Raw genomic sequence first — 22971 nt, 5'->3', positions numbered from 1 at the left:
TTTGAAAAGAGTGAAATATATATTTTTTATTAAGAGATGATTTTCTTCTGATTACATTGCAATGAATTGTAGGGTGATGATTTAAATCATAAGCCAGCAAGTAATTCCAGGTGGGTTTAATTGCTGCACTGCACTTTCACATCCAGACTGTGGAGGTCGAACTAAAGCGATAGGTTAATGTTGTTTTATTTCCCAAAGGCTGTCAAAGCTAATTTGAAACTAGTGACTTTTATGACTGAAAAACCTCCACATTCACGCAGACTACTTTCATCTGACGACTGGCTACAACCCAAACATCTCTGCTTTCAGTGTTAATGTGTTCAGTTGGATTCTGACGCCGCAGTAATTGCGACTGCACTTAAGAGCAAAACAGAAAAGTCAGACACCAGGTTTGTGTACAGAGGAGGTCAGACAATAGGAATACAGAGGTTTTATAAGCAAGATGAGAGAACTCACTCAGAAGATGTTAAATTGGTCACGGCACTTCAGTTACAAGAGGGAAAGCTAAATGATGTATAATTCTAATGGAAAGCAAGTTTGAAAATCCTGACTACAAACAGCATGTCAAATACAGTTACCTAACAGCATGAATTTCTGAACTGACCTACCAGACACATGACCAGGGGTCTAAAGTGTTAGGGCCCCCTGGACTTTACCTGCAAAATGTAATACAAGTTAAAACGTACTCACTCCACATGCCGATGAGACCACATGCAAAGCAACTGCAAAGAGACACAATTGTCTTATTATTATATTTTGCCTTTTTCTGCTTACTTATAATATTGTTCTGTTTTTTACGGTAGACTTATTACACTGATCTGTGTTTTTTAAACCAATGCATAATTATTATGTTGCTTCATGTTTTTGGTTTTTTGTTTTTGTTTTGTTTTTTTCAGGATGCCTGCCGTTTGCGCTGTCTCTTATATGATCTTAAATTAAGTAAAAAAGGGGCAAAACAATGACAAGGAGACACAAAACCACAAGATGATGTATTATGTAATGGTAACAAACAGATGCAAAACAAATAAAGAGACAAAATTACCACAAAGTCTATGTTTCTAGTTCTTGTATAGGAGGGGTGGTGCATACCTGTGCCCAGAGGCCCACTCTCTCATGATCTGCCCATGTCCAACAGAGATATGATTAATGCTTTATCCTAATTGCTATTTAATGTCTCTAAATGTCTTTTTAAAAGTTTGATTCTCCCTTCTTCTGTTATAAAATACAAGCATAAAAAAATGTAGTTAAACATCACCTGAGCACTAAATGCGGCAGATTCACTCTCCTTCAACTTGTCTTGTACTTCTTGTCTGGCCTCCCCTGGATAACAGAATATATGTTAATGCATGCATTAAAAGCACCAACACTACTCTCAATAAGATAATATGGGTTGTCCATCAAAGTAGTGCAAAGTAGAGCTACTGTGGCCCTTACTTTTTATGTTCTTTCCTTATTTCTGTAATGCTATTCAGCCTGTTTGTCGTGTCAGTCGAGGTTTGAAGTCTGTAGTTCTTTTTTTATCTCATATCACTAGTTCTCTCTTGATCTTTCCCCTCTACTTTTTTCATGAAATCCCTTTTTCATTAGATTTGTCACTATTTTTTCTTACCCTTTTCTATCTCGTTCTTTAAAGAACAGAATTAAAACTGTTAAGCAGCACTTAACAGTGCTGATGACTTGGCTACAACCCAAACATCTCTAACAAAAATAAAGTGCAACAACACAGAGATAATATCAACTATGTAGGTGAGATATACGTAATGATATAAAGATAGGATAAAGGTTCAAAAAGTGTGTTAAAACATTTACAATGTGGCCATGAATGCATTCATTTTTTGAACAATTTGCAACTTTCTGTCACAATCATGTTTTATATTGAGAATTTAAGCATGGTAGAATGGCTGTGGTCAGACAACTACATCACCTTTCACTGCAGTTTATGTAGCACTCTGTAGCTCATCTCACACAGACTCATCAACCTCTCACTCCAGGACTTCTCCTCTCTCCCACTGACATTTAAGTCCTGCTGCTAAAATACAAATCCCTCCATGCCTCTGCACCCAGTTAATTTTCAGAACTCCTCCTACTCTTCCTCTGACTCTGGCCTCTTGTCTGTCCCCAAAACACCCAGTGTCTGGAATCCACTACCCTTACTCATCTGTCTTGCCAACACTATTGATTTCATTGAAGTTATGATATAAAATGACAAATTGCCAAACATTCCAACTGACAAAGAAGACAGAAAAATGACAAATGATGCAGATATCTGAAAAATTGGATCAGTGGAGAAGAAACATGCAATATTTAGTTCAGCTGTGATAGTGTTCACAGAGCAATATAAAGGTTCCTCCAGAGGCTTTGGATATATTGTGCACAAACTATGCTGACAAATAGAAAATGACTTAGGGATGTATTTTTTACATCAAGGATGAACTTTTGCAGGTACAAAGAATGGTTAACAAACTTTTTTTTCTCTTTGTCCCTCACAGAAAAGCCTGTTTCGGTGGAGCTGAGCTGTGGCGCTGGGCCCAGCCATGTAGTGTTGGAGCCAGGTTTGCCCCTCTTGCTGGACTGCAACCTTGGGGCCAGCGATACACCTTTCAATGTCACCTGGCTTCATGATGGCCAGCCTCTGCCTCCAGAGGGGAGTAACTTCCTGCAGTATCTGGCCAACGGATCCCTCCTCCTGCTGCCGATCTCTAAGTCTGGCCAGCCTCCCCAGGGCATGGAGGGGGGCTACAGCTGCATGAGTGCCAGCGCCATAGGAGCCCTGAACAGCCGGACTGTAAATGTTCTTCTAGCAAGTAGGTGTCCAGCAGATACATTTAGTGGTTTGTTTTGATTAGTGAAATGAATCACATAGTATGCAAATTAAAGCATATGCTGCATGTAGTGCCCCAGGTTAGCTGGAAGCTTTGTAGGTGCACTATTCTGTATTCTGCATTTCTGACTGACTGGTGATTTGCCTGGGGTTAAGTAATGAGTAGATGGAGTAGAGTTAAGAAATTACAAATTTAATCGATACATTGGTAAACAAAAAATGAATCCACAACAACACAGTGGTACATGAAAATCCACAAAACAGTGGTACAATAATTTGTCCCTGGCCTTGAAGTCAATGTTTTTTTGTTTTTTTGTTTTGAATGCGGTTTTTGTTAGAAGCCTCAGAATAGGTCTGTGGTTAATACAAGCTTAAGAAATTAAGACATAAAATATGTCAGTAAATACCCCACTTGTAAATTTTGAAGGCTTTAGGTGTCCTGGTGGTCGTATTAACCCTTTCAAACCTGAGCAAATTGACTTGATTCTTCAGAAAACAAAGTTTTCTGTAACATAATTGTATATATTCTTGAGAGAATTATGCATATAGTTTTAAAGATAATTATACATATATTTTTCTGGACATTTTTAATCAAATACCCAAATCATAATAGAAATCCAAATCATATCGATTTTCTCAATTTTAAATGGTTGAAATGCTAATGAAAGGTGTCTAAATGCAGCACAAGAAAACTGATGTCGATGCAAGTGTTAAAGGGTTAAGCCATGTCACCGTGGTGTAGTTAATTTATAGCACACTTCTGGTGATTGCATTTGCACATAATCCAAAATCCAATGAAAAAATCCCATCGGCAGTCGAGGGAACCAGATTGACGCTTAAATAAAAAAAAAATTGTAATCTTTTAAGTAAAAATGCTCCAGATCCAGTTTTTTGTAGATGTGGATATTTGTAGCTTTGTGGAGTCTTCCACGATAGTAAATTGTGTATATTTGACTTTCTCTACTCTAAGTTGGGGAAATCAAGACATTTGAAGACATCACCTATGGGAAACTGTGATGAACATGTTTCACCATTTTTTTTACATTTTATTGAAAGTAAGCCTAAGGTGGGAGCCACAGCCGTAACAATCGTGATATTGGATTGTAGTGTGAAACCATAATACATTATATCAATATGATAAAGGCACCCCTTCTGCCTGAAAAAAATGTGATTGTAGAAAAATGCTGTAGACTGCAGCGATTTTATTGTGCACATGTGTTGTGTGTATGTGTTGGGGCAGTCCAAATGTTTGAAATTGCAGGAAGACGATAATGTAATGGAGGAATATTGGTTTGATTCATCCACCCATTTAAAGCATTCGGTTGGGTATACAGAGAGAGAGAGAGTGCAATGTGATTTGTCAGATTTGCCGAGGGAATTTCCTTGCATGGATGGAGATGAACTTGGTTTTCCTCTGCCTCAGATAGCAGACTTATCCTCTAGTGGAGCGCTAACAAGTGTCCTGGGAACAGGTACACTTTTAAGCAATAGTCTGTTAAAAGGCACAGAGCAAAGGAGGAAGAGTGGGTTGAAATGAAGAGAAATGAAGAGGGAGATGCGGGTGGGAGAGATGAGAGGACAGGCTGTAGCTTTTTAATCACCCTTCCAAGAAGGCCTCTTTCTCTTACACTCTTAAGTGTTAGTCTTTATTTAGTCATTAGCTTTGTGTAAAATGAGACTGTATCCTTTGTGGATGCCCCTGCTTTTGTCAGCTGTCACATGCCTATTTATGAGGAGCTCTTGTTTGGGGGACAATAAGGCGTAAAGGAGGGGTAGGGGTATGTGTGGGATGAATGGCGAGACGGCGGAAAAGGCTGAAGAGAGTTTGCAGTGATGGTGAAAGGAAAAGCTTCAGAGACCATTAAGAATGACCTTCAGTTTGTGTGTGTGTGTGTGTGTGTGTGTTTATGTATGCGCACATGCATTTGTGTGTGGCTCTTGAATTAAATCAACGGCAAGAGGCTATGAGATAGATGTGACCAGTGTGTGCGGGAGGTCGAAGCAGAAACTGCCTCAACATTGACATTGAGCGGACGTTCCCGTTTCCTACTGCGTCTTCGCCAGCAGAAATGAGACTGAAGAGAGAACGTAGCAGAGATCACATCTGTGAAAACACATTACGAAAACCCACCTGCTCCAGTTTCCTTGTCGCAGTACATGATGCATGTGGCCTTGTCTAAAAGCATGTGAACGTGTCGGAAAAGGAGAGACAGTGTGAAAGAAACTGGCTTCCTCTTTGGATAAACAGCATTTCAGTCTCTAACTCGCTCTTTTCTCGGCAAAATGCCAGAGGCGGCGTACAGTGTGTACATTACATTTCCCAAACACATTCACGGGTAAATGATGATGCAGGGAAAAAAGCAGCTTTTAATGTTAATTAGACCAATTAACCTTTCTCGTTATGAGACTGCTGAGGTGAATGTCAGTATTTCCTAATTCCTACCAGCTTTTGCAAAGCCATTACAGTCAAAGAGCTGATGTCATAATCATAAAAAGTGTGCTCCCTCCTCCATACAAACAAGCTGTACTTTTTACGTTTGAATTTTTGCTCTTCATTTACAAAGGACATGGTAGAAAGTGCATTTTCTTTTTTATTTTAAGCTCAAGAAACTGATATTTTTGCACACGTTTTCGGCAATGCACGCTGATGCATCAAAGTGCCTCTTCATTTTCAACAGACATGGTTTTAGTAAATTATAATTTTAAGGCAGCCTTATATTAATGCATACAGTCTTCATCAGTCATAAAATATACAAGTCTGTGCACCCCATGCCTTTAAAAGATGAAGAAGGAGAATCATTCAAGATCAACAATGGTAGTTCATGTGCATCTAACACTAATTTACAGGCTAAATCAGTTTACATAAAAAGTGCCACAGAGTTACTGTAAATGGATTTCTTCTGTCAGGGCTACTGTTTGGCAGATCAGTCCTACATGAATGCGAAAACTGAGAGAATTGGGCGCCTTTTTAAAGCTTTTAAGGGCAGCATACTGTAAATTGGAAATTAACATTTCATACTGCTCCCTGTTGCTATTACAAATATCTGTCGAGGCCAGGGGCATGCTTGATGGGTTTTTTACACTGTTAGTCTGCCTAAGAGCTGGGTAGCAAAGAGGTCACGGGTGGAATTATCTGCTTGCACAAGGGGAGGGGAAAAATGCTGCAATCTGATAGCTGTGGGGCCAAAGAGTGGGGCATAGATAGGGGGACGGACAAAGACGGAGAAAGAGAAAGAGTTGGGGGTAAAGTCAAGGGCAGGAGAGAGAGAGACAAATGAGAAAGAGCAAAGAAAGACAAGATGGGGACTTTTAATGGAGTGCATTGAGGGGTTACACACTTTTCTTAGAGCAATGTCCAAAGAGCTGCCTGCATGTTGTTGTTTTTTTTTGTTTTGCTTTTTTTAACATAGAAAGTTCCCATTGCTAGGAAGCAATTGGACATATTTTTTGACCCTGTGGCTTGATATGTCACCTTTCGTTGGGAGTGTTACTCTGAAAAACACTATGGTTCCTGGTACGTCTGTCAAGGAATTTCATTGCGTGGGACACTCATGGAGTCCTGGGAAAAGACTCATATGATTATGCTTTGACAGAGTGGAGGTGGAAGCCCAGCCAGTCGCCATTGTTCCATCACAGCATGGGCAAAGTGTCTTTTCTGAACACCCTCCGCCCCCTTTTGCGCTAAAGTGTGCTCATGTGCACTCTCGCTGATCAGCTGTTGTTCACCACTCACATACAGACACCCCCCCACCGACACTCATAGATGCACACAGTGATCCAGTAATGTAATCACAAGCAGTCCATGCACAGGCATCAAGGCACACACTCAAGCACCAGAGCCAACACTGAGGTACAAGTAGCTTGTGCTCAATTTTATACACATGCACACACACATGCAGTGAGTCTGGCACCCTGTCAGGCACTTTCTGGCAGTGTCACAGGTGGTGTGTTTACATGAGGGCATCGTGCTGTGTAATGGCTAGAAGTGGCGGGTTTAATGATCAAAACCTCCTGCAAAGCTTGCTACGCAACAATCATTGCAAGTGTTTTGAGAATGAATGAAATGCTTTCTGCTATTATGGCCAAGCAAGTGTGTCTGCCTCTGTGTGCTCATTGAGAAACTTTGTTCCCTCAGAGTGGTAGGAAAACACAGATGGCCAGTTTGTTGCCATGACTAACAGTTGGTGTGTTAGGGGTTAGAGTAATCTGGGAAAGTCCGCCCTGTGTCTCCTCAAGCTTGCAGTGGTTTTTGGAGGAAATCTTGTCCAATAAATTGGGGTAGCTAGAAATCTTGAGGCAACTGCAAGTTTGAAAACACCCACAAACAGAAGTAAGTTTGGGAGGTGGTGCAAGGCTCTGCACTCAGTCCTTCCTTCCATAGTTTGTTTGTTTAAAGTCAGATGACATCCACGTCTCCACTCTTATGCTGGTTTTTAGCAATGCTAGCAGCAGGTCAATGGGAATGGGATGGGAATGTTGTTGTGTTGGACTGTTAGTCCACTACTTTGGTCCTGACCGAAATATCCTGACAACTATTGGATGCATTGGCATGATTTTTTTTCACAGAGAATCATGGTCCTCGGAGGATGAATATGAGTGTTTTTAAAGTGATTTCCTTGTTACCTCCAGTGATACCAGCAGATCTGCATTTTTCATTTCAGTGCATTTATGTGGTGCCATTATCAAGTCAAAATACACTTTGTATGGTGTTTCAGTTTGCACTTCATTGCACTTTTTATTCAGTGCTAATAAGAAAATGTTGGCTTGCTTGCACACTAAAATATGACAGTGAATAACATGGTGAACATTGTGTTAAACATCTGTATGTTAGCATGATGGGAGCCCCTTGGCTGATTTATAGTTGTGCTTAGGCTCTGCGTAGAACCTATGCCGAAGCCTACGCAGCTGTTGTGAGCATTTATACTTGTGAGGTTATGTGTCTAAGTTGCTTGCAAATACACTGACAAAACTGTGGGGTTCCTTTGCCATTGTGTTGACTTTCTATGAAGTGCAGGGAACTTTAATTTATTCAGAACACACTTAAAACAAACAGAAGACACTGCTTAATGGCAATATTAAACATTCAACATCCAAATCCATTGTAACTCACAAGGTTCACAGACAAAACAACTGTCTCTTGGTAGACAAGCTTTCCCACAAATATAACATGCAAAAGTTATTAGCGTAGGCCAATGAAATTTTACTTAAACCCACTGTTAGCCAAGCAGCTAGCAGCATTTTCCTCTACTCATATGATGCTGGGAACAACAGAAACATTTACATAGGTAATGTTTAAAATTTCAGACCCATTATAACTCACATCGTTCACCAACAAAACAGTTGTCTAATACTAGACATGTTTTCTACACACATGCTAACGGTATTGGCATAAGTCTTTAACATTTCCCGTTGCATAAATTAGCCTAGCAGTGTATTGGTTTTTCTATGTTCAAACTAAGCTGGGATAAATCACACACAGTACTTAAAATACTATTTTGTGGTGTATGTCTTCACAATTTCTTACTGCTAATCTGAGAAATAGAAGCTAACAAAAGCTTAATTTGTGCTGTGGGAAATGGTTTTCAGTAGGAATTTATGTAACATATTGTTACTTTTCTATGGGTGTGCACGTCAGCCTACACTGTAGGTAAACTATGACGTCAATACAACAACACAGTAAACCCTGCTTTCCGATACCAACGATTACATTTAACATGTAACACCTCTTTGCCTATGTACAATAAGTGCTAGACACACTTGGGCAGAAAATGACTGGTGGAAACTGACAATCTTGCTGATGTGAGAGGCGTCACGCTGATGTGAAATGTATACAGCAGTTAAAATTTGGAAGCAAATTACACGTTACCTCTTAATAAGATCCAATCTATTGTTGAAAAAAGATAAGTTACAGTGAAGAAGCTGTGTAATTTGTTCTCATGTAATCACTTGTATAATTAAACAGTATCTTTGCCACCAGCAGCTCTTTGAAATGCATGAATCAGCTCTGTCTTTCCTGCAAGGTGGATTTCTGTATGTTATAAAGTGCTGGTTAATCTTTACATGTTTTCATGCTGTGCAGATCTGGTCTGAATCAGTTCTGTGATTAGCCTCACATGGAGAAAATGTGTTAACAGAACAGGATAAAGAGACTAGAAAGAATGACTGATTACAGACCGCTTTTGTATCAGGATGCTCTTTTTTTTTGTCCCATGCCGTGCCTTGTTTTTTTTTTTTTTTTACCAAACACACAAATTAGGCTATAATGCTTTATAATGATTGTTGTGGTGCAAAGGTTGGTTTTCTGCCGTTACTACATAGGCCTACAGCACTGTATTTTACTAGTCTGATTATATCAGTTGGGATTCGGGGTCTCCTTCTGTTACCTTCCTGTTTTCTTCCTGCCTTTGGTTGCCTTCTCTGTCTTCTCTCTCTGCTCTCTCCTTTTATCCACCCCCCACTCCTCAGTCAGAGCTACAGGCAAAGTGGCTGGGACAGCCAACCAGTTTTGTTCTCTTCTCCAACAGCCTGTTGGGGTCAGAGGTTAGAGGCCCTCAGACAGTGCTCACTGCTGCCCCCTGGTGCTCAGTGTTATCTATAGTAGGAAGCTTTCCCGTGCGTGTGAATGTGTTGAGGCCATGAAAACTGGAGCCCTGCCAAGACTCGACCTGGAGAGAAATAATCTAGCCAAGCCTGATTAAATCCCCAAATTTCTCCTAATCAGGACATTCAAGGGTATTTAAATGGTCTCAACAAGTTTTTAATTAAATTACAAAAATGGAAATGGTACCTTTAACATCCCTAAAATGGCCTAAATGCACTGATCAGAAGTTTGCATGGACAGATTCTAACCTCGATTATGCTATTTTTTAAAGTGAACCAAGTGAAATAAAGTAACTCATAAATTTGATAATTTAAGCAAAAACTGTGAATGGGATTGTTGTTTTATTAAGGACTGAGCCCACAATTAGTGCATAGAACCCTTTCCCCTGAGACCACATTGGTTTTGCAGCCAAGTGTGTGTGTGTGTGTATGTGTGTGTGTGTGTGTGTGTGTGTGTGTGTGTTCTGATTTTGTCCATGAGGGAGCTGTCAACCGCCTTCAAGATAATTGCACAGTCAGTCACATCATGTGTGACCTACATCAAACAAACTGTGTCCTAGAGGTAGACAACATGTTACACATATTTTAGATCATTTATTAAAGGTCATTTGCACAGGCAGTAGTTTAGATGTGGGTCACCTTTTGTGTCTGTCTTTCCTGTGGGAAATCACCAATTCTTCTTTGATAGATACCTCCCTGACCTCTATCACCTCTCTACCCCTAGGTCTGTCGAAGTTCCATCAGGAGCCATCACCCCAAACGGTGCCCATTGGGGGATCTGCTCGCTTTGAGTGCCAGATTGAGGGAGTACCCACACCTCTTATTACCTGGGAAAAGGACACAGTGGCTATGCCTGAGGACACCAGGTGACTCTTTTATGTGTTGTTTTTGACCTTCACCATCTCCTTCTTCCGTTTTCTCTTTTGTCTTTTGATTTTCTTACAATATATCAATAAATAAACAATGTCATTACTCAGGTTTGTTTCAGGAATTAAGGGATTTTAACCAAATTATTTTGAGTGTATACCTTTTTTGGTTACCTTATACATTCTCTTAATTTGTTCTCACGTTAATATCCTAGAACTGTCCATTACATGGCATCAAGTCATTTAAATGATGGACATGATAAGTCATATTTGACATGGCTCTAGTTTATTTACTTCCTGTAAAATTGAAATAACCCATAGTTTAGGAAGTAATTAATCTGGGAAACACACACAAGTTAAGTGTGAATTTTAGCTGACCTCAGTGCATATGATGTGAAGACCACTGTTAAGCTCGAGCTGGCTGAGCCCTCCACTTTTTGATTTAAGGTTAAATCTCAGTGCACATAAAAACGGTTTAATATAAAAAATAACAAATATTGTGTTAGCTTGCATTCAATTTGAAAAAAAAAATCATGCTGAGTTCCACAAATTTTCAGAAATGAAAGCACGTGCCACACAGAAGTGACCTTGTTTATAGCTCATTTAGCTATGTGGGTTTATTTTTCAGCCATGCAAAAGAAAAAGTGCGGCAAATAAATCTGCTTTTTTCACTGGAATATGTTTTTGATTTTCAAAGTGAAAAGTGGAAGGTCTTCTTGTATAATTTCCTGGCATCTCTTGCACTAATGTTAGTGGAAGTATGGACTTAAAACTCATTCACAAAGAGCCAATAGTTGTCTCCTTTTGCAAACTATCCTTTCATGACAGTAAATGATTTCAGAATTTGCTCTGTGTAAAACACCTAAATTAAAAATTCCAATACCTTATTTCCATGGCCTAGGAAAGTTCAATCAATATTTGTGAACATGAGCTTCTCTCTGTCAAAGCCTGAAACCAGAGAATAAGTCTCAAACTTGTGATGTCATCAAGTATAAAGTCTGGAGCGGCTCCATAGACAGTGAATGAGAACCTTACCCAGAGATGGTTTGTTTTCTTGTTATGTCCAAATGAGCTTTATTTTAGTGTTTTTCAGCTCTGAAATAGAAAATGTCCCTATATATTTATAACATTTCCCTGGATGCTCTGTGTCATCTAGAACATCCCAATTCATTGCCTATGGTGCAGCTCCAGACTTTCTACCCTAATCACAAATTTAAGTTTTAGCACTCTAGTTTTGGATTTTTGAGAGTTGTTATTGGTTACTAATATTTGTGGATTGTCTTAGATCATAGGAATAAAATGTATGAATTTTCAAAATGGACATAGTTCTTAAGCTTGAGGCTCAGCAGGAGTTACTCCGTACATCAGAGTTTTTCAGTTTCCTTTAATTTTATTTGAAATTGCTCCTAGGATTCGTACATGCCCCGCATGCTGCCTGTACCCAGATGTTTTGGTTTTTTTTTTCTTTTTTATTTTTTCTCCTTTTTCGTTTTTATTGCCTGTACCCAGATGTGACTGTGCTGTGTTTACAAAGTATACTTGGAAATCTTAAAAACCTTTAAGTCGTCTAGTTGACATTGACGTGTTCTTAAGACATAAAGAACATACATGTGCATGCATATCATTGTAGTGCCATTTAATTACAGTCATATCATTTCCCCATCCTTCCTTTATGTATTTCTTGGAACATAACTATATGCAATAACAAGCTTCAGTGCAGAGGTCAGAGTGAAGTGATTACTAAGCACTCTAATTTAACCCTGATAATACACTACAAGACTTACTAACAATAGAGACAAATAACAGCACATGTAGTCACATCAAGTGCGTTTATTTAATTGTTGTGTCACAGTAGAAAAACCGTATAAGTGCTCTATACATATAGAGCTATTTTCCAAGCAGATCTGTTGCCAAGGGAGGATTTGTATATCCTCCTTATACAAAGGAAAAAATGGAACTTATGAAATAAAATGTAAACATTGATAATGTTTCTGGTATTTCCAATGATTGTTTTTAATGGTTAATCTTTTGAAACCTGGGTCCACATTACTTTTCTTGTGCTGCATTCAGAAACCTATCCTAAACCTAACCTACCCTTATTATTTAATTTTTAATTAATTTTTTTTTTATTTAGTATTTAAAACTTCGTATTCTGAACAAATTGCTTTGCTTTCTTTTGAAAACATGGGAACAAAAGGCAATGAGCAACTTTGAAAGGACTGTTCTGCAGATTGCCAGCAATGAGTAGATGTGGAAAATTCTTTTTAAAGAAGTGAGGGAAAAATCTATGTTTATCATAATTATATATTCAAAATTAGTGCAGTTTCTTCACAAGTTGCTCATTGTCCTTTACCAATGTATTTTAAAGACAAAAAGGCAATTTGCTCAGGTCTCAAAGGGTTAATGTATGTTTTAAAACTCCTCTTGCCAGAAAAATCGCATGCCAATGGAAGAATTTTCTTTTAGCTACAGGACTGTTTCAAAGTAAATATTCAGGTTTTGTACATCTATTATAACAGCACTAAATAATCACCTTGAGGTTATATAACACTGCTCACTATGAACTCCCTGTGCTCTTACTAGTAATGAAAAAAACATTTTCAGAATGCACGTCTGCTGTCACATCCTTGACAGATCCCTCTCTGTCTGGTCGCTCTTGCACATAGTCTCATTTACAGGGCCACTTAACGATGCTGACATTTTACTGTGACTCTACTGGCTCCGGCGCCTTGGAATTTGTTTTCAACCTTATTGCACAGAAATAAGTGCTAATGGCTGCTGTAGCCCTGCATGACCCGCAAACAGCTCGCTGCTTATGAGGTCTTATTGGTGGGATGTAGTTCTCCGACCTCAGGCGCCGTTAATGGCCTCTCACAAAGATGAGCCAAAGGATGGCTGATATATCACTGGCTTTTTCTCTCACTGTTCTCTCCTGCTCTAATGTGCCTTTTTCTCTCTATTGGCGCTTCTGCCACCTCTTGTTCTATCTCTTTGCTGTTACCCCCTTTACATCTCTATTTCTGTTACCCCTCTATTCCCATTTTCTCTTCATTCGAGGCTCCCCCCCCCCATTATCTCTTTCTTTTCTCATTCTTTGTTTTTCCCATCAACTGCCCCTTTATTCTCCCTCTCTCTTTTTTCTTAACTCCTCTCCACTCACTTTCCCTGCCCCCTTTCTACTCAGGCTACCACTGGTCATATTTTGGTGGGATTAATAGGCTGTGATAAAGATGATAAGAGGTTGTGCAGTGGCATTACATTGCCAGGGCCCTGAGGGGCTTGGAGTAATATGTTTGGATCATGACCTCTGTGAAGGAGGGAGAAGTAGAGACATGTAGGATTTAAGCAGAAATAGTAACTATCAACAGCACAGATATGTTTACAGAAAGATAATATACACAAATGAAATCATTCTGTGTTTCTGTGAAGGTTGAAAAAATAACGTTCATCATTCTGTCCTTGTATTTTATGAGATACTTTACCGATTTCTAACCAGCTTTGTACCAAAATAGTGTCTGTCTGTAAATTATGTAGATGAACTGTGATAGACTTTCCTCCATTGTGCCTAGATATCCCTCCTCCCTCCAAGGCAAAACTCTGCTGAATAAAGTAAAATACATTCAGCGGAGTTTCGCTGGGTCTCAGGTGGTTGCTCAAACCACAGACTGTACTTTCACATCTGTGTATTGCCCGCCATCTGTGCCGCCACTGCGGACACAAATAGTATAGAGCTTGACCCCCTCCTCTCTCTCCAACTCTGACTGAAATCCAATCAAACAGTAAAACTAGCCAGTGCTGATCGAATATAACTTAAGATTATGTTACAGCACTGCTCATTTCTTTCCTATAATATTTTTAGAAACATATTTTAATGCTCTGTTTAGCTTTAATAGTGACAGATTGTGATCATGAAGTGGGCGCCATACTGCTTCCTGCACAGCGAAAACAAAGGCAGAAAAAACAATCAAATGTTAAAGCAGCGCTAATCAAATATAAACCAAGATTCTGTTACTGAGTTGCCTGTTTTAACTTACTGTTAAACTGGAATATGAGATCAACGACTACCATTGTTTTGCACGGACCTATCTACATCGCGTCACCCACTAGAGGAAGCTTTTATTCATCTGGTAAAGCACTGCGATCCTGTTAATTGTAATTTTCTACCTATTAAGCAAAAGTGTGTGCCACAGAACCTTTTCTCTGTTTTCTTTGGTTGTGTTGCACCAATTTCAAAAGTATTGATGTTTTTTTACACTAGTGACGTACTGATTTTATATTGGTGATATACTTCTTTAAGTCACTTTTTGAATGCATGACATATAATTGCAACCCTTCCTTGTAGTGGTTGTGCACAAAAAGCCTCTCTCTGTAATAAATAAGGATGGAGTCCTGTGAGGACCCAGCAGGATCCCTGCAGAGTTGATCAACTGGATGCTTCATGCTGCAGAGCACGAAGCCCTTTATTCAGTCGATTTTCTCTCTCTGCCATTTGCCTTTTTCCCTCTGTCACATCTTCCTCTGTTTTGCCCTGTGTACAACAGGTTCATTTCCCTTCTTAACGGGGTGCTGCAGATTCTGGAGGTGACCAAGGAGGATGAGGGCGCCTACCGCTGTGTTGCGTCCAACTCTGCCAGGAAGGACATCAGTCATGAAGCCAGGCTCACTGTCGCCACAGGTGAGGTCTGTTGCAGTGCTTTATAGCGTTTGAATAGGCAGCCAGGCCCCGCTGGGAGCTGCCAGGGCCAACCTTAAAAAATCTAATGTGAGTTTTAGGACTAGATGCTTGAAAAGTGTCTCACCGTGTATTGTGTGTGCTTGTTTTGTCTGTCAGTGACTAATCTAATCCAGTTTGAAAAAAAAATGTAGTCAATTATTTTACAGACTGAACTAGCAAGTTTTGAATAATAATGTTTCTGATTTTCTACATCACACTTGTCTGAGTTGCATTTTGTCCTGATTGTCCTCTAAACTTGATACTGCTGATACAAAATTATGATCGTACATACACCCCTTAACCTCTGATTTAGGGTGAGAAAGAGAAACAGAGAAACGTTTTGCCTCTTCAGCAGATGAATGTGAAAACAGCATTCTAGTGTTAAACTCTGTTCATACCTCGCTCTGCACAGTGAAGGTCAAACAAACGGGTGAAGTAACAATGAGCTGGTGAACGAGTTCCTTAATTATTTTTCAAGCTGCAGTAGGTTAATAAAAGAAACCTCTGAATCAATCTCATCATCAGTGAGCAGGAAAGCGTTATGATCTCTATCTTGGGCAGGAATTTAGCGCCATCATTCTGCCTCATGGCTCTTTATCAAAGGTGCAATCACAGAGTTGGGGGGGCAGAGTTGACTGGCCTTTAAGCCGGTCACGCAGACAGCAACAGCACCAATTCGACATCTGTGTAAAAGGGACAGCCAGCAGGACAGAACAATGAATGGGATGGGTGTGATGTTTTAATGTCGTCTTATGTGTGGTACCGTACAGCCAAGAGATTTATAATGCATATCTCAAATAAGAACAACAGTAGCCGAAAATGTCCACATATTGGGAAAACAATGAGGTCCAGGAGCTCCTTACCATCTGAGCAGAGGACAAGACCAGCTGCCATTGTTATTGTTATGAGGATGCTGCCAACGCATACGTTATATGTAACACGAGATGCTGATGCTGTTGTGTAACATGTCACGCCTTTTTTGCTTCTGGAATGCCAGCATGCTATCTCAAAATCACTCACTGGGGTGAGAAGGTCTGGCAGTTATGTGACCTCAATCCACAATCAGCCCTCTTGGTCCGGAAGAACTGAAGAAAATGCTAAGATAACGTTTAGCTAGCTATGAAGTGTTAAGTAAAAAGAGAAGCGGTTATTAAAGAACCCCAGGAATGAGTCTTAAATCCCAGGAATCTGTTAGCATTTCACCACCTTCGGTTCCCTAGTCTCAAAGTCAATGGGTTTTTTGAATCGGTTTTTGGTTAGTAGCCTTAAATAAGGTCTTTGGTTAACGCTTTAACGCTTGCTTAAAAAAGACTTTAATGTTTTGTTGTACGACATGAAATTCAGCAAGCCAAACCGCGCTGAGCGCGACTTTACAGCCGCACAGTGGAGGCGACACAGCAGTAGTTTAGTTTGTTTAAGCCAAGCAATAGCTTCTTACTTCAGACAATTGCATTTAAGCTTTAAAAATCCAGAAAGTGTCGTTCATTAGAAAAGATTATTTTGCTGAACAAAACCTGTGAGTATCATAAATGGTTGTTTGCTTATTTTCTGCAATGATCAAAAATCCAATGGAAAAATCCCATAGGCTTTTTGACAAGGGAAAAAGGGCGGTGTTAGCTTCTTAGTTGGCCTGGGGCATTCAATGTTAGGATAAGGGTAAGGGTTACAACTTGTTACTTGTAAGGTACATCATGTCTTCATGTGTAACAAATAAAGTATATGGATAAAGTGGATTATTGTTATGTTTTATGTTTAGCCTCATATTTGGTCCCTATAAGTCCTGTTAGTGGAGTTCAACTAACCGTTGTGTTGGTGAGTTTGCCCCATGGTTTGCCCTGTAGTGGAGGTGGGCGTGGTTTGTCTGGAGTATGTCATGTCGCCCTCAAGTTGATTGTCGCTGCAGCTATGCATGTCACCACTAGGGCAGCATGATGTCGCTGTTTTGTTCTGTGTAAAAATAAAAAGGCAGCATAAAGACCGGACTTCACTGTGGCCCGATAGCACAGTTTCTGTGAAAAAGGGGCTTCTGTTACAAAAGTTCTAAAGCAGTCATTCCGTAACGCAAAAATAAAAAGACTCCATTATTACAGCAATAGTAGTATTTCATCCAATGCCAGGGTAAGACTGCTTGCTGCATAATATAAGTGATATGGTTATGTACCTTAGATATAGCTGTAAACTTAAGAGATATTTAAACCGAAAGTGGACAGAATAGGAGCTTAGAATATGCGTTTGGTAAAGACCAACAACTCTGAGGATCTAAGACTTGGCATCTTTCTCTTGAAAGAAGTTTAAAAACCTTTTTCATGTGACTTCAGCCAACTAAAACTTCAGCAACCTTTGCCATGCTTTCTTTATACAGTATTATTTCTATACATTTCAGTCCCATTTCTCATTAAAAGCATCAGCAAGCTGCTGATGGCTTGTATAGAATGCAAGTGTGCGCCTGTCCTTCAGACTCCATTTGCTGCAACACATACAGATATGAAGAAAATGGCATTGATTCATTGATTGAATTCATAGTCTATATTAGTGCTGGCATTGGGCTTAAACTTTCAGTTTAAACTTTCAGTCTCCTGTGTGCAACTGGCATTGTTTGTTTGGTCATCCCTTCATCCACAGGACTCATTCTCCCTGTTTGGTAAGAATTGCAAATTGCAAGAAATTGCAAATTGTTCAGTATTTCAGTTCAGTGACTAAGAGCATGACACATTCAAAGTTATGCAATTCAGATAAAAATGTTATGTTAGTCATAAGTAAATGCTGGCAAGAGTGAGTTTTTTTTTTTTTTTTTTTTTTTTTTTTACATATGTACACTTTATTGTCTCCCAATAAAGCTCATCTAAACTGCATTACTCATAATTTTGTAAAAACCACAGCAAATTGACTCCAGTAGCCTTTGTTTTCTACAATTTACCTCAGTTTACAATAATCAAAATGATTACACATAATCTACAACAAGCAAGAAGAAATCAAATTATCAAAATGTTATTAAGATCAATTCATACCATTGCAACAAACAAAGGGTACATTTTACTTTATGATGTAATTATGCTTCATCAATGAAACCCAATCTGACAATTACATGAAATGATTAATGCTGTTTACAGATTAAAGGGATATCCTTCAGGATCCATCCATGGTATTTGACTACTTTGATATCAATATACACCTTACTCCAGTTTGATCAAATGCCCAGGGTGACTGCACCCTACATGGACATGCATTAGTGGATTACATGGTGCAGTGAAACAGTGAATAGTGGTGTGATGATGTGTTTCTCCATTAGGCAACCCACATTAAAGTTATGTTGTATTATCTGCCTCTGTCGCTATCTGTCAGCTGTAATTGGCTGCTCTGTGGAAACCATTGTGTCCTTCTTGAGTCACAGTCTTTGTGTCCTTTAAAAGAAAGACAAAGAGGAGGAGAGACAGACAGATGAGGCCAAAAGAAGTGAGTCAGAAACAGCATTTGGACATTAAATATTTCTTCTCACTTTTCTCGTACTTACATTACAAAATATGAAGAAAAGTATCCTCTCTTTTTTTGCATAACAAATGCTCTTGTCTTTGGATAGTGAAAAAGCTTTTTGAATATTAGTTTGCCAAAATGTATGCTTCATATTCTGATGGATTTTCATACCTGTAATGATAGTTATGATGCGTCCAGGATATTTTCCTTGATGGTTTTCCTGCTGTCATGGAAGCAAAGTACAAAGTGCTTCCCTGTGTGTAACTTGCCAAGTGATAATGAAGTTGGTTCTGTGGGCTTTGGAACCATAGGCTATTTTAACTGGTACTTAATTAATTAGCTTGATTGTTTTTAGGATGCATTGATTTGATTAATCTATTTTAATGTGAAATGTAAAACAAACCTCATCATGACTCTGCTGCTTTGCATTCCCTCCGGTACAGTGAGGTATTTATTTAATTAAGTAGTTAATTTCTAAACAGATTGTACTCTTTTTACACCATTTTTATGTATTTTTTACTTGTTGGAGGGCCGCTAAGCCATGCATAGAGAATAAAAAAGATTGACCACCCACATAGAAATTGTGTTGAGCAGCGCAGTCCCTGCACAGGAAAGTGCAGCTTCTTTGGTCAGTGTAGAAGCTACAGCTGATTATGGTAAATGATCTTTGCAGCAGGTATTTTGCAGCCAGATGTGCTGCTCCCAAGTGATCACCTTCGTCTTTGCCGTTCATTGAATGGCCACTAGAGGTTGACTCGCTTCTGGAGTCAGATCACCATGGTAAAATGCTCATCTTAAAGTGATAGTTTGGGATTTTTGAAGTGGGCTGTATGAGAAACGTATGTATGGTTTGTGTATTTCATATTACATGGTGTCCGTGAAAGGTGCTATGTAAATTAACTTTACATACAGTACCTAGCTGTCGGCGCGCTTCCGGTTTGCAGAAACAGAGGGGGCGCGCAACTCAAGGTTTAGCATAAGCCAGCTGTGTGGTTGATATAAAAACGTATTTTAGTCACTTTAAATAGGCCAACTTGAAAAAAGTCAATGCCAGTCTAAGTGAAAGCTGTATTGAGAGGATTTTACCGCTTTACCTTGCCGTCACACAGCCTTTAATTTTGGCGCTACATTTTTCAACCACATAACATCCATATTCCTACGCAGTAGCCCAACAGAGCCGCCCACAGTATCACGCCGCCGGTCAGCTGTTTGAGTCAAACTTGGCGGTTTACGGAAGAAACAACAAACACAAACCTCAGGATCTGTCTGATTCAGAATATGTCAGCTCTTCACACTTAACTGGTTGTTTGGTGAGTCGTTTCATTTATGCGTAGGTATTTAGTGTAATATTACGTGGATGGGTTAAGCGTTGCTCTCCGGAGTTGACGGTTTGGCGGTGGTTTTATGTAATTGTCTTGAGAAATGTTCGCTGCAGCTGCAGAGTTGTCTCAGTCGTGCAAGTGAAGTGTTGATATCTGTATTCAGTGAAACTGGCCACAGCAGTTTTCATTTCTTTCTTCGAACAACCAGCAAAAACGCAATATGAAATCCTCGGAAACATGTAACAGCACTTTCTGACCTAAACAGATGACCGTAATGCCGTGGACGGCTCAGCTGAGCTTCTGTGTAGGAATATGGATGTTTTATGGTTGAAAAATGTAGCCTCAAAAGAAAGGGCTGTGTGACAGCGAGGCAAAGCGTGACAATATTATCAATACAGCGTCCACTTAGACTGGCATGGCTTTTTTTTTCTGGTAGGCCTTTTTACAGTGGCTAAATGTCTTATGATATTAGCCACTCTACAGCAGCATAATGCTAAGCCTTGGGGTGCGCGCCCCCTCTGTTTCTGCAAACCGGGAGCGTGCCGACCGCCAGCTACTGTATAATAGACTACAGTAACTACACATAATGCAGCCCCGCTTCAGAAATCCCCAACTATCACTTTAACAGCAGAAAAAAAGTCCATTGTTAATACAGACTTTTTTTTTAACAACGCACTCTACTGTCCCCTGGAGAAAACACGCCTTCTGAAGGCTTTATATCATTGACAAACACATTCAAACAAAACTTAACTCACCAAAACCATCTTGGCTAGTCTTTTTACTGATCCAGCAGTCATCACCTCTGGTTTCATCAAAATAAACCTTTAATTTTATACAGTTAGACGAGGAAATATGCTGGCTCTACTGCTGTTTTCCCCCATTGTCTCTCTCTGCTATTGGTGGCTGGCTGTGAAGTCCCTGAATTGTTATCCATACTCGTGCCATTGTCTCAGCTCAGCGGCTTGTTCCACCAGTAGATGTTGGCCTCTGGTGATGCATGCTGTGCATTACAATACATTGCCTACATACAGCATCACTATATTTGTTTAATAGAAAGAGGAGTGTTTTTGATAGTATTAAAATTCTCTATTTCTAAATACCTTGGTATACCCTAATAACTTGATACTGCCCAAGCCTACTCAACGCACATAGCCAAGCTCTAATGCTCCAATGCTGAGGTGCACAAGTCCTTGTATTTTACATGTACTCCAGCTGCCTCAAACCTCAAGTTTCTACTTTCTTCACTTTACCCCCAGTTTTCTTCATGCTTTATGCTGCATTCACACTCATTACATCTACATATAAGACCCCTATGAAGGCGCACCCTGCAGTGCAGCCCGCAAAGGAGGACTGACCCACTTAAAGCCTTATGTATAACCAAGGATTGCTGAATGTAATCTCAATGATTAATTTATAATGTGTTTATAGAATGCCAGGCCTCTCTCTGGAGGTCATTAGCATTATGTGCTGCTGAGGATGGCTGGGCTGAGTGTAATTGCAGTGAATTAAGGCCCCCTCACAACAGTGTTACCTTGGGGACTGATACACACTCAAGAAATGAGTAGTCTGGTCCCTTCAACCCAAATACCAATATGCTTTCAATAACATCCTTAGTTAGTGAAGAGGAGAGATGTTCCTCAGTTCTATTATTGAGGCTATTCCATTAACTGTTTTACCCTTTTCTCTCATAGAAAGATTCCTTTTGTGTTCTCTTTTTGCCTCTTTCTTTTGTTCGAACACCTCTTTGCTTCATTAGTTGTCTTTAGTCACAGCATCACCTTCTTTCTCGTTCACACCATCACCTCTGTTACGTCAGATTATGCTGCTACCTGTAAATAATATGTGCTATAAGGGCCTCTATCCTGTCATATTCTCACATTAAAACCACTATAGTCAAGGTTTCCTATTCAGATTGTATCCATATCCAACCTCCACTAAGAACTGATTAAGCCTTAACCGTGTACCAGTCAGTCAACGATAGGTTCTGTTTTTATGATGATGTGATTTGCTGTATTAAACGGAGAGTCTCCCATACAAGTTCTCACTGAGTTATTTCAAACTTTGTTTGGAAACCTGTCTTCTGCCTGGACTAGTGTGAAGTACCATAGTCAGTATAAAGTAGTGGACAGAGCCACTGTGACATCACCCGTTGGTTTTTGGACTCCATTTTTGAAGCCTCAAGTGTGGCATTTTGGCCGTTGCCATATTTGATTTTAGAGCCAGAAGTTACCATATTTGGATGAGATAATCCTAACTGTAGCTGCTAGCTTGATTAGCACAGTGCATTTACCACTATGGTAAACAATGATAATACTTATATAAATGCTTTTTTCTTTTTTAAAAAACAGGCTTATAACTAAAACAAAACATACTTACTGGAAAGACTAAATATCTTTTTGAACAACCAAATGCTAAACTAGACTTTTTAGGCAACCAAAATGTCACAAATAACTTTAATGGACTGAAAACTCACTGAAACAGTGGCGTCCTCTGAATCTTTGGTTACTCCAGCGAAATGTTGCCTAGATAATGCTGTTGACGTGGCAGTGACTTGCTAACGGATGGCACCCACCTGTCACTCAAAGAGGCCACGCCCTAATTATGCGTAACTTAAAGCCTTAATGAGATTTAAAAGAATGAATTAGAAAAAAAAAAAAGATTTAAAAAATCACCCAGAGTACAGTCATCATTAACAAAGAACATTAGCTATACAGAAAACTGTGTTTTGTACCAGGCTATGAAAACGTCTATTTCTGCTTTAGGTATTTTAACATGGGTATCTTCTCTTAGAGCCAGCCTCAAGTGGCCATCTGAAGAACATGAGTTTTTCACACCTCTGTGTTGGCTTCATTTTTGAGCCCTTGTGCTTGACGACTGTGAAATTCTAGCTGCTGATCTAATGGCCATGCTATCAGGATGCTAATGCTAATCAGTATTTGGGTCATCACCAGAAAATCCCCTTTGCAGGTCAGAAAGTCAGTTGTGTCTTTGATGGCTTCATTAGGTATGTGTCTAAAAGTCAATTTTTCCTCCTCTTTTAAGGGTTTTCAGCAGCTAAAAATGAGGCAAAAATAGTGCTGGGCTTGCGTCCTGTCTCCTCTCATTTGAACATTTTTCAGATAGAACAGAGGAAATCTATTTCTCGACTACTTCATGTTGGCAGTTAACAGGAAACAC

General features: G+C 39.5%; 1 protein-coding gene across 1 annotated transcript in view; it reads left to right on the top strand.

Annotated features, from left to right (window-relative positions):
* The window catches only part of igdcc4 (immunoglobulin superfamily, DCC subclass, member 4), a 64191-nt gene that overhangs the window by 22308 nt on the left and 18912 nt on the right, over positions 1–22971 (top strand). The window contains exons 2-4 of the mRNA XM_042514062.1: positions 2490–2804; positions 10146–10287; positions 14829–14962. Coding sequence (XP_042369996.1) covers positions 2490–2804; positions 10146–10287; positions 14829–14962 — 591 coding nt within the window. The remainder of the gene's footprint in view (positions 1–2489; positions 2805–10145; positions 10288–14828; positions 14963–22971) is intronic.

This window comes from Plectropomus leopardus, chromosome 1 (assembly GCF_008729295.1).
Source record: "Plectropomus leopardus isolate mb chromosome 1, YSFRI_Pleo_2.0, whole genome shotgun sequence".
Lineage (NCBI taxonomy): Eukaryota > Metazoa > Chordata > Actinopteri > Perciformes > Serranidae > Plectropomus > Plectropomus leopardus.
The sequence above is the reverse complement of the archived record's forward strand: the minus strand, read 5'-3'. Positions and strand labels throughout refer to the sequence as shown.